We start from the raw sequence: 12372 nt of genomic DNA, 5'->3' as shown, positions 1-12372 counted from the left end.
CCAGGCATTGTTCTAAGCGCTGGGGTAGATACAAGATATTCAGGTTGGACACAGTCCCTGTCCTACTTAGGGCTCACAGTCTTAATCTCTGTTTTCCAGATGAGGTAACTGAGGGACAGGGAAGGGTTTTGTTTTGTTGTCTGTCTCCCCCTTCTAGACTGTGAGCCTGTTGTTGGGTAGGGACCGTCTCTATATGTTGCTGACTTGTACTTCCCAAGCGCTTAGTACAGTGCTCTGCACACAGTAAGCACTCATTACGATTGAATGAATGAAAGTGACCTGCCCAAGGCCACAGAGCCGGCAAATGGTGGAGCCGAGATTAGAACCCATGACCTTCCGACTCCCAGGCCCATGTTCTATGGTAACAATAGTCTTTAGTAAGCCCTCACTGTGTACAAAGCACTGTACTAAACACTGTGACAGAAGTACAAGAATGAAATTGACTTTCTCAAGCCCCCCCCACCCAAGGAACTCCCAATCCAAGCAATGAGCGGGTGGAGGGAGCCGGCGATCAGATACCTAATGAAAGATGAAATGGAAATATAAGAGATAAGGATGATGATAAATATTAAGTGCCAAGTAACGTATTCCTTCAATAAATTCTATTGATGGTGATGCAAGAAGAGAGGTCAGAGCTTCATCAGTGTAATGCCAACCCGTTATCCAGTCAGGTCTCCTCTAGAGCTCCAGTAATGTCCCTTCATTTTTTTTTTTTAATGGCATTTGTTAACCGTTTTCTCAGTGCCAGCCACTGTACCAAGCGCTGGGGTAGTTAGAAGATAATTAGGGTGGACACAGTCCATTTCTCAAACAGTCTAAACTGGAGGGGAAGAGTACTTAATCCCCATTTTACAGATGAGTTAACTGAGGCACAGAGAAGTTAAGCGGTTTGCTGGTTCAGCTCCTTTGGCCTGCCTTCCAAGGGTAGGACTAGGCCGAGTGGGCACTCAGCACTGCTGGGCACTCGTGTGTGAGCTCCCTGGGAGGGAGGTTGACTATGGAAATCAGCGCCACTTGGGGGTGGGGGGTGTCTAGATCAATCAATAGCATTTATTGAGCGCTTACTATGTGCAGAGTACTGTACCAAGCCCTTAAAGTTTGGCTTCTGGCAACCCTCCGAAGCAGCCTGAGACATGGGTATTTTAACATACCTTCAAAAAAGTAAAAACTAAGGTCCTCTGGCCGCGCTTTAAACAGGAATGCCTCTGTTTATAATGTCCTGAGTTTCTGCTCTCCAAGAGACCTACAATAAGATTTCTTGCTGAGTATGTTATATCTACCTAAAGGTTACCAATAACTTCCATTATGTACATTTCATCTTGCACCAGTTTTACCTAAGGAAAACAATCAGAAAACAGCCATTTAACAAAAGGTTATCTGCATTCTGAATTTTGACTCCTAGACCTCAACTGGTTGGCTCAAACAAAATTGAAAATATATTAGTACTGCAGGATTATTAAACCTCAGAACCTCAAAAATTTGCAAATGAATTTTTCTTCCATTTGTCCTAAGTTTTTACAGCGTAAGAATTGCTATTTCCAGTTGTGTGTATTTACTATTGCTCTTTTTATTTGTAGCTCATCTACAACAGTTTTGCTCACTATCTGGTAACAGAGAAGGGTTACGATAAGGAATTGCTAACTCCATCTCCGGAAGGCTGGGACTTTTGGTAAGCAGTTTAATTATGAGGGGTGCATAAGGTAATTGCATTTTAGAAAACTGCGATATTCGACACACCATGAGGGAATGTTTGTTTACCCTGCCCCCTCTCTATGGATGATAACCTACTCATGTCTTAGTGCTTGATTTTCTATATCTGCAGAAGCTGTGAAATGGAAAATTATATCCAGTGTTGGTTCATCTTAAACATGAATGATATGTTATCTATCCAAACTACTAAAAATTTATGTACAGCAGAGGGTATTTTCTTACAAAGTGATACAAAAGCCCTTTGAGGTTAATTAAATGAAGTAGACCGTAGCCATGTTCTTTCTGAAATCAAACATTTAGAGTAATGTAACATTCACAGAGAGCAGTTGTGCTTCCTTGGGGTGTGTGTGGAGACCGTTTAGACCGTCTAGGTTGACAACCCAGAATATTTTGATGTTTTCCCAGTGCACACATGGTTTTGTGCAAAAGGGACCATTGACCTTCTAGAGAAAGGGCCTCAGGACAAGGGGAAGAATAATAGCTTCCCTAACATAGGAATCAGCACTCACTTCCCAACCCCCTGTGTCCCATGGGAGTGTAGTCAATAGGTACGAAGAGTTCAGCACTGGTTTCCCAACCCCCTATGAGTCATGGGAGTATTATAGATGTGTACCTAGCCAGGTCTTGCCCCCTTGCTCTCCGTTGCAACTTTTTTCTAGTCCTACAATGTAGGATTCTTTAAAATGCCAGTGCCTTCCCTGCTCTGGGCAGTCATTTCTCACACACTCTCCTGAGCTGAGTAGAAGAGCGATGTGTGAATATGCACTGATGACCACAAGAAGAAGGGTCTTTTTGGCTACAAAGATAATTTAAAAAGCAGTGTAAATACCCAAAGGCTGGGTCCCCTATAAAGTAAAATTCTATCAAGTCAGGGTCTGTTTCTTATTATTGTATTTAAGCGCTTACTATGTATCGAGAACTGTTCTAAGCATTGAAGTAGGTACGAGTAATAATAATAATGGTATTTCTTAAGTGCTTACTATGTGCCAAACCCTGTTCTAAGCCCTGGGGCAGATACAAGGTAAGCAGGTTGTCCCATGTGGGGCTCACAGTCTTAATCCCCATTTTACAGGTGAGGAAACCGAGGCCCAGAGAAGCTAGAACCCATGACCCCTGACTCCCAAACCCGTGTTCTTTCCAATAAGCCAAGCAGTCGGTCACAGTCCATGTCTCACAAGGGGGCTCACAGTCTAAGTAGGCGGGAGAACAGGCATTTTTTCGTTTAAAGCCCTAAATTCAATTAATCATATTGTTATTGAGTGCTTACTGTGTGAATAGCACCATAGTAAGCATTTGGGAGAGTACAGTGTAGCAGGGTGCGTAGCCACATTCCCTGCCCCAAACAAGCTTACAATCTAGAGGGGGAGACAGGCATTAAAATAAATTATGGATATGTACATGAACACTGTGGGACTGAAGGTGGGGTGAATGAAGGGTAAAAATACAAATGTAAAGGTGACGCAGATGGGAGAGAGTGGAGGGGAAATGAGGGTGCAGTCAAGGAAGGCCTCTTGGAGGAAGTGTGATTTTAATAAGGCTTTGAAGGTGGGGAGAGTGGTGTGCTGTTGATTATGAAGCGGGAGAGATTTACAGGCCGAAGGTAGGACGTGCACGAGGGGTTGGTGATGAGAGAGACGAGAACGAGGTACATTGAGTAGATCGGTAGTAGAGTAGCAAAGTGAGTGTGTTGGCTTGTAGTAGGAAAGCAGCGAGTTAAGGTGGTGGGTGTGGGGTGGGTGGAGGTAGATGGGCAACCATTGGAGATTCTGAGGAGTAGGGAAACACGGACTGAACATTTTGGTACAAAAAATATGGGCAGTTGAGTAAAATAGGGATGGAGTAGGGAGAGATAGGAGGCAGGGAGGTCAGCAAGGAGGCTGATGCAGTAGTCAAGGAAGGATAGGATAAAGATCACCATAGAGCAGTTTGGATGGAGAAGAAAGGGTGAATTTTAGCAATGTTGTGAAGGTAAAACTGGCATGATTTTGTCAGATTGAATAATTAGGTTGATTGAGGGAGATGATTTGAAGATAATACCAAGGTTATGGGTTTGTGAGAAAGGGAGAGTGGTGGTGCTGTCTACAGTTGGATTGCACTTGGATTTGCACCCTTTATTCACCCCTCCCTCAACCCCACGAAACTTATGTACATATCCATAATGTATTTATATTAATGTCTGTCTCCCCCTCTAGACTGTAAGTTCATTGTGGACAGGGAGCACATTCACCAACTCTGTTATGCTGTACTCTCCCAAGTGCTTAATACAGTGCTCTGTGCACAGTCAGCACTTGGTAAATGCAGTTGATTGATTGATAGATGCAGCGATGGGAAAGTAGTGGAAGGACAGGGTTTCTGTGGGAAGATGAGGACTTCTGTTTTGCACTCGGTAAATGTCAGTGGGGCATTTCTACTTGGACATCCTGAAAGAAGGAGGAAATACAAGAATGCGGAGGAGAAAGACCAGAGCTAGAGATGTAGATTTGGGTATCATCCGCTTAGAGGTGGTAGTTGTAGACATGGAAGTGAATGAGTTCTCCAAGGAAGTGGGAGTAGGTGGAGAATAGAAGGGGTCCCAGAACTGAATCTTGAGGGACTCCCACAGTTAGAGGGTAGGATGCAGAGGAGAAGCCTGTGAAAGAGATGGAGAATGAATGGCTAGAGAATGGCTAAATACGATTGATAGAGAGTTAGGAGAAGAACCAGGAGAAAACAGTGTTGATGAAGCCAAGTTTGGATAATGTTTCCAGGAGGAGGGGTGGTCCACAGTGATGAAGACAGCTGAGAGGTTGAGAAGGGTTATGCGTTAAAGGTCGTTGGATTTGGCAAGCAGGAGATGACTGGTGACTTTTGAAAGGGTAGTTTTCTATGGAAGGAAGGGGGCAGAAGCCAGATTTGTGATTGAAGGTGGGGGGATGGGGGAGGGAATGGAGGGCGAGAGGAGGAGAAGTGGAAGAGAGAATTGGAGGAGAGGAAGTGGAGACTGTGGGTGTAGACAACTCGCTCTAGGAGATTGGAGAAGAACAGTAGTAGGAAGATGGGATGATAACTGGATGAGCTGTGGGGTCAAGGGAGGGTTTTTTAGGATAGAGGATACATGAGCGCGTTTGAAAACCACTAGAGAGTGAACAGTTGAAGATGGCAGTCAGGAAAGGTGTTAGGGAGGGAAGCAGGGGTGGTGTTTCCCCCCAAGGGCGGCAGATGGGAAACCATGGGGGACATCTTGCTTTCAGGCAGCCACTCGAGACCCGAAAACCCTGATGCTGCGGTTGTTCGGGGCCAGAAGGTCCTGGAAGAAGAAGCCACAACCGTTATCACAGGCACCACTCAGATGGGAATATGGGTGAGACCCAAGTCCACATCCCTGAGCTGGGTCTTGCTCTTAGTGGTATAGACATAGATCATGGGTGATCTGTGGCCTGGAGTCAGTAGTAAGCAGGGAGATTCATTCATTCATTCTTTCAATTGTATTTAATAAGTACTTACTGTGTGCAGAGCACTGTACTAAGTGCTTGGGAAAGTATAATGCAGCAATAAAGAGTGACAATCCCTGCCCACACAAGCTCACAGTCTCGAGAGGGGGAGACAGTTATCAATACAAATAAACAATCATCGATATAAATAAAATTAGAGATATATACGTAAGTTCTATGGAGCAGGGAGGGGGGAAGAGCAAAGGGAGCAAGTCTGGGTGATGCAGAAGGGAGTGGGTGATGAGGAAAAGTGGGGCTTAGTCTGGGAAGGCCTCTTGGTGGAGATGGGCCTTCAGTCAGACCTTGAATGGAGAGAGATTAATTGTCTAGCAGGTCTGAGGAGGGAGGGCATTCCAGGTCAGAGGTAGGGTGTGGGTTATGGTCGGCGGAGAGATGGGTGTGCGGGCAGGGCTGTAGAAGGAGAGAAGTGAGGTGAGGTAGGAGGAAGCAAGGTGATGGAGAGCTTTAGAGCCAACGGTGAGGAGTTTTTGTTTGATACAGAGGTGGATAGGCAACCACTGGTGATTTTTGAGGAGGAGGGTGACATTCCTGAACGTTTCTGTAGAAAGATGATCTGGGCAGCAGAGCGAAGTATGGAATAGAGCGGGGAGAGGCAAGAGGTTGGGAGGTCAGCAAGGAGGCTGATGCAGTAGTCAAGGTGGGATAGGACAAGTGATTGTATTAACATGGTAGCAGTTCGGATGGAGAGGAAAACGGCAGATTTTAAAGATGGTGTGAAGGTGGGACCAACAGGATTTGGTGAGGAATTGAATATGTGGGTTGAATGAGAGAGAGGAGTCAAGGATAACACCAGGGTTATGGGCTTGTGAGACTGGAAGGATGGCGGTGCTGTCTACAATGATGGGAAAGTCCAGGAGAGGAAAGGGTTTGGGTGGAAAGATAAGAAGCTCTTTTTGGGCATGTTAAGGTTGAGGTGACAGGAGGACATCCAAGTAGAGATGTCTTGAAGGCAGGCAGAGATGTGAGCCTGGAGACAGGGAGAGAGATCGGGGAGGAGATGTAGAAGGGAAGGATCTTGTGAGGGCATGCTTTGTGGTCCTCTCACTGCCATGGGCCTCAGAAAAAGTGCACTGAAAGGTAAGAGTGAGGCTCTGATCAGCTAATTTTTTATGACATTTAAGTTCTTACTACGTGCCAGGCACTAATAATAAGAATAATAATACTAGTACTCGTTAAGCGCTTACTGTGTGCCATGCAGTGTACTAAGCACTGGGGTAGATACAAACTAATCAGGTTAGACACAGTCCATTTCCCACATAGGGCTCACAGCCTTAATCTCTATTCGTACAGATGAGATAACTGAGGCACAGAGAAGTTGTGACCTGCCCAAGATAATCCAGCAGATAAGTGGCTGAGTGGGAATTAGAACACAGGTCCTTCTGACGCTCAAGCCCATGCTGTATCCATTAGGCCATGCTACTTCTCTCTGCATAGGGTAAATATAACATAATTGGTTGGACGCAGTCCCTGTCCCATCAAGGGCTCACAGTTTAATCACCATTTTGCAGATAAAGTTGAATAGTGCCTCAGCTTCCTTGTTGACCTCCCTGCCTCTCCCTGCTCCGGTTCATAGTTCACTCATCTTCCCGAATTGTTTTTCTACAAAAATATTCAGTCTGTTTTCCTGCTTCTCCAAAACCCCCAATGGTTGGCCATTAAACAGAAACTCTTTACCATCAGCTTTAAATCACTCAGTCACCTTGCCCACTCTTACCTCAACTCCCTGATTTCCTGCTACAGCCCAGTCCACATAATTCATTCCTCTAATGCCACCCTACTTACTGTACCACAGTCTCATCTATCTCACCTCCAACCTCTCACCCATGTCTTGCCTATGGCCTGGAGCAGCCTCCCTCTTCACATCCGACAGATGATAGCTCTCCCCAACTTCAAAGCTTCATTGAAGGCTCGTCTCCTCCAAGAGGCCTTCCCTGACCGGGACCTCATTTCCTCTTCTGCCACTGTCTTCTGCATCACCCTCGCACTTGGATTTGCATCCTTTAGTCACCCTTCTCTCAGCCCCACAGCACTAATGTACATATCCCTCTTGTCTTATGCAGTTGTCGTTTAATAATAATAATAATAATAATAATAATGGCATTTGTTAAGCACTTATTATGTGTCAAGCACCGTTCTAAGCGCTGGGATAGATGCAAAGTAATCAGGTTGTCCCATGTGGGACTCACAGTCTTAATTCCCCTTTTACAGATGAGGTAACTGAGGCACAGAGTTGTTAAGTGACTTGCCCTAAGTCACACAGCTGATAAGTGGCAGAGCAGGGATTTGAACCCATGACCTCTGGCTCCCAAACCCATGTTCTTTCCACTAAGCCATGACACCACGGATACATCTCTCCCAGAACTCTCCATCTGCAATTGTTCTGTTAGTGTATCCTTAGAGTTTTCTTGGTAAAAATACAGAAGTGGTTTACCACTGCCTCCTTCTGCGTAGTAAACTTGAGTCTCCCCCCTCGACTCTCTCCTGTGCCGCTGCTGCCCAGCAGGGGTGAGTTTTGACTGGTAGCAGATTGCCTTCAGTTCGCTAGTCAGTGCCCAAGCTAGGAATGGAATGGGTAGGCCTCTGCTCCACTCTTCTTCCCGTAGACGAGACCTGTAGAGATCTGGAAACTCCAGGTGTGACCCTAAGAGGGAAATGTATCTGTAGTTTATTCATTTGTATTAATGTCTGTTTCCCCCTCTACTCTGTAAGTCCACTGTGTGCAGGGAACAGTGTCTACCAACTGTGTTATCTGGTACTCTTCCAAGTGCTTAGTACATGCTCTGCAAACAATAAGCACTCAATAAGTATGATTGATTGACTGATAAGGTAACCAAGGCACAGAGAAGTTAAGCACTTTGCCAAGGTCACACAAAGCTGACAAGTGGTGGAACCGAGATTGGGCCTCTGGCTCCCAGGCCTGGGCTCTTTCCACTAGGTCACAGTGCTCTTTAATTGGTGAAAAAACATCACCATACAGCTCTCTGTCCTTCTTTGATAAAGGAAATGTCTAAAGGAACATTTATTCATTCATTCAATCATATTTATGGAGTGCTTACTGTGTGCAGAACACTGTACTAAGCGCTTGGGAAGTACAAGTAGGCAACATCTAGAGACTGTCTCTATCCAACATCGGGCTCACAGTCTAGAAGGGGGAGACAGGCAACAAAACATGTAGACAGGTGTCAAAATTGTCAGAGCAAATAGAGTTATAGCTATATGCACATCATTAACAAAATAAATAGAGTAGTAAATATGACCTTGGGTAAGTCACTTAATTTCTTTTGTCTCAGTTTCCTCCACTGTGAAATGGGGATTCTATCCCTGTCATTAATAATAACAATAATGATTGTGGCATTCATTAAGTGCTTACTATGTACCAGGCACTGTACCAAGCGCTGGGGTAGATATAAGCAAATTGGGTTGGATGCAGTCCCTGTCCCACGTGGAACTCACAGTCTCAACCCCAATTTTACAGATGAGGGAACTGAGGCCCAGAGAAGTGAAGTGATTTACCCAAGGTTACATAGCGGATAAGTACTTTTGGTCCCACACTGAACCTGATATTGTATCTACCCCAAAGGTTAGTACAGTGCTTGGCACATTATTATCATGGTATTTGTTAAGTGCTGGAGCACATACAAATTAATCAGATTAGACACAGTCCCTGTCCCATAGGAGACTCATAGTCTAAGTAAAATGGGGGACGACTTTAAATCCCCATTTTACAGTTGAGGAAACTTTGGCACCAAACAGTTCAGTGACTTGCCCAAGGTCACACAGCAAGCAACTGCTAGAGCCGGGCTGAGAACCCCCAGCCCCGTGCTCTTTCCACTAGGCCACCCTGCTTGTTTTTTGTCGGCCTCTCTCTCTGGACTCCTGAGGCCAGGGGTCATCTCAATTCTAATGATCTCCCCAAATGCTTAATACAGTGCTCAGGACACAGCAGGCACTCAGCCAATACCACGGACTGGAATTGTACGTGCTGACCAGATACTACAATGATGTTTGTTACTAGGTGTTATCGTTACTATTTGTGTATAGTACCGTGTTGTCTCCCCCGTTAGAATTTCAGCTTGTCGTGGGCTGGTAGCACATCTACCAACTCTGTTCTACTGTACTCTTCCGAGCGCTTAGTCCGGTGCTCTGCACACAGTAAGTGCTCAATAAATACCACTGGTCGATTAGGTGACTTTCCTGGGGTGACCGGAGCGGGAAGGCCAGCGGGACAGTCAGCCACTGGCTACCCAGGTGCTGAGATTTCGAGGAGACTCGCCTCTCGGCCACACTTCTCTGTTCAGGTTGGCAGAGTGGCACGGAGGGGGCTGTGCGGGGGAGGAGGGAATGGGGGAGGCCTCAGCCCCATCTCTTTGCCTACGGAAACCCGATCGTGGCCACCTGCGTGGGTGGGAATCACCCTAGGGTTATCAGGGAAGGCCTCTTGGAGGGGGTGTGACTGCAGGCTCTTGAAGATGGGGAGAGCAAGGCACTGTGAGTGGCTTGACTTGAGAGGAACCAAGGGTGTGAGCTGGGGTGGAATGGGAGAGGGGAGTGGATGGGTAGGAAGGAGAAGGCTGATTAAGCCAATGTTCAGGGTTTTCTGCTTGGTGTGAAGAGGCATGTGTGGTCTCCCCCTCCCCCCCCCTTTTTTCTAAAAGAAAAAGCAGGTATTTGTTATACACTTACTGTGTGTCAGGCAGCTTTCTAAGGGTTGGGGTAGATACAAATTAATCAGGTTGGACACAGTCCCTGTCCCACATGGGGCTCACATTTTTAATCCACATTTTACAGATGAGAAGTGAAGTGAAGCAACTCGCCCGAGGTCACACAGCAGACCAGTGGTGGAGCCGACATTAGAACCCAGGTCCTTCTGATTCTCAGGGTTGGGCTGTATCCAACAGGCCACACCACTCGTCAATGGTAGTTTTTGAGGAGCGGGGAGATGTGTGCAAAACGTTCTAGGAAATCCAGGGAGCAGAATAAAGGTTGGGTTGGAGCAGGGATTGAGGTGAGGAGGTCAGTGAGGAGGCTGATGCAGTAATCAAGGTGAGAGTGGATAAGTGCTTAGAGCAGTGTGATGGCAGGTGGGATGCCCTACTTCATTCCCCTCCCCACAGCACTTGTATATATTTGTACAGGGGATTTAATGGCCCATTCAAACTGAAATAGCTACATTTTCAATAGCCTTTAAGTCCTTGAGAATGAAGTCATGTCATTCTAGAATTATCATCTGTTAGGCTTTAGTCTCAAAAATGGCTTTTGGAGCTGAAGGTGAGTGTGGTAATTAAAACACTTTTTACCGAGGCTCACCATTTATGTCTCTGGAAACTGAATTAGAAAACATTTTCCTAGTGACTAGAACTTAAACTGAGACTTTGCCTGGATGTGTTGGTAATGAGCTATTATTTTTCCCCTGCTGAGTCTTTAATCAATTAATCAGTAGTATTTATTGAGCACTTAATATGTGCAGAGCATTGTACTAAACTCTTGGGAGAGTACAGTAAAACAGAGTTTCTCACCATCAGTTCATCAGGAAAAGACAGAAATTCACTTGTTTTTTAATCACAAAATCCTTGACTAGACCATCTAGACCAATACCTTTTACAATCAAGAAACTGAGGTAGTTTTCAGTGGGAAACTCCATGTTACAAGGAGCCCGTGAACAGATGTAAAAGGCCTATTTCCCAAGGTCTCTCGAATTCCTTATAATGAAAACCCTTGCCATTTCTGGTCTCAATCAATCAGTGGTATTCATTGCACATTTACTGTGTGCAGAACATTATTCTAAATATTTAGGGGAGTACAATAGAGTATGTAGACACAAACCCTGCCTTCAGAGAGCTCAATCAATTAATCGTATTTTTTATGGTATTAGTTAAGTGCTCACTGTGCGCCAAGGCACGGTACTAAACGCTGTCATAGTTACAAACTAATCAGGTTGGACACAGTCGTAATCTCCATTTTACAGATGAGGAAACTGAGGCACAGAGAAGCTAAGTAACTGGCCCAAGGTCACATAGCAGGCAAGTGGCGAAGCTGAGATTAGAGCCCAGGTCCTCTAACTCCTAGGCCTGTGCTTTAATCACTAGGCAACCCTGCTTTATTGAGCACCTACTGTGTTCAGAGCACTATACTAGGCACTTTGGAGAGAACAGAATAACAGAGTTGGTAGATATGTTCCCTACCCGCAAAGAGTTTATAATCTAGAAATTACAGTTTACAACTAACAAGGGAGACAGACATAAAATTACAGTTAGGGGAGACATCGGATTATAAGGATAAATAAATATGTGCTTTTGAGAGGGGGTGAGTATCTAAATGATGATGATGATGATGGCATTTGGTAAGGGCTTACTATGTGCAAAGTACTGTTCTAAGCTCTGGGGGGATACAAGGTGATCAAGTTGTCCCACGTGGGGCTCACAGTCTTAATCCCCATTTTACAGATGAGGTAACTGAGGCTCAGAGAAGTTAAGTGACTTGCCCAAGGTCACACAGCATACATGTGGCGGAGCCGGGATTTGAACCAATGACCTCTGACTCCAAAGCCTGTGCTTATTCCACTGAGCCACACTGCTTCTCTAAATGCTTAAGGATTATCTGCCTAGGGTGCTTAGAACTCTTTTCCCTGTTTAATTTTTGGCTCTAGGACAGAAACGTTGGCTTCAGTTCTTCCCTGCCTCCTACTGCTCTCTTTGAAATATTGAGCTTCTAAACATTGTATTTGGCGTGCTTTTACAGACTGTCCACTGTGACCCTAACTTCCAAAAGAGTTTTTTAATGTAACTTGAACCAAAGCAAGTTCCCAGGAGCATAGAAAGGAGTTTGGGCAAGAATTCAAAAGGAAAAACCTCAACTGTGGGTGGTTTTCAAAAATGTCTGAAGTTTGGGGGGAGAGAGAGGGGTTGTTGTTTTTTATTGTGGGGTTTAAAAAAAAAAAACAATTGGACCAGATTCTGTCTTCTTCTTGACTCGCAGATTCCTCACCTGCAGTACGTAGCAGGTGAGGAATAAATAGATATATTAAATATATATTATATATATTATAGCAATACATAAATGAGTAAACAAGATTCATTGATCATCAGGCTGCTCAGCAGCTGAGGGAATGAGGTACACTGACTTACTAATTTACCCAGTACTTTTCACTGAGCTTCCCTTTCCTTAGCCTCAT

General features: G+C 45.1%; 1 protein-coding gene across 1 annotated transcript in view; it reads left to right on the top strand.

Annotated features, from left to right (window-relative positions):
* Positions 1-12372, top strand: part of NT5DC1 (5'-nucleotidase domain containing 1) — a 204153-nt gene that overhangs the window by 5134 nt on the left and 186647 nt on the right. The window contains exon 2 of the mRNA XM_038770169.1: positions 1578-1669. Coding sequence (XP_038626097.1) covers positions 1578-1669 — 92 coding nt within the window. The remainder of the gene's footprint in view (positions 1-1577; positions 1670-12372) is intronic.

This window comes from Tachyglossus aculeatus, chromosome 2, assembly GCF_015852505.1.
Source record: "Tachyglossus aculeatus isolate mTacAcu1 chromosome 2, mTacAcu1.pri, whole genome shotgun sequence".
Lineage (NCBI taxonomy): Eukaryota > Metazoa > Chordata > Mammalia > Monotremata > Tachyglossidae > Tachyglossus > Tachyglossus aculeatus.
Note: the sequence above shows the minus strand (reverse complement) of the source record. Positions and strands in the feature narration are given on the sequence as shown.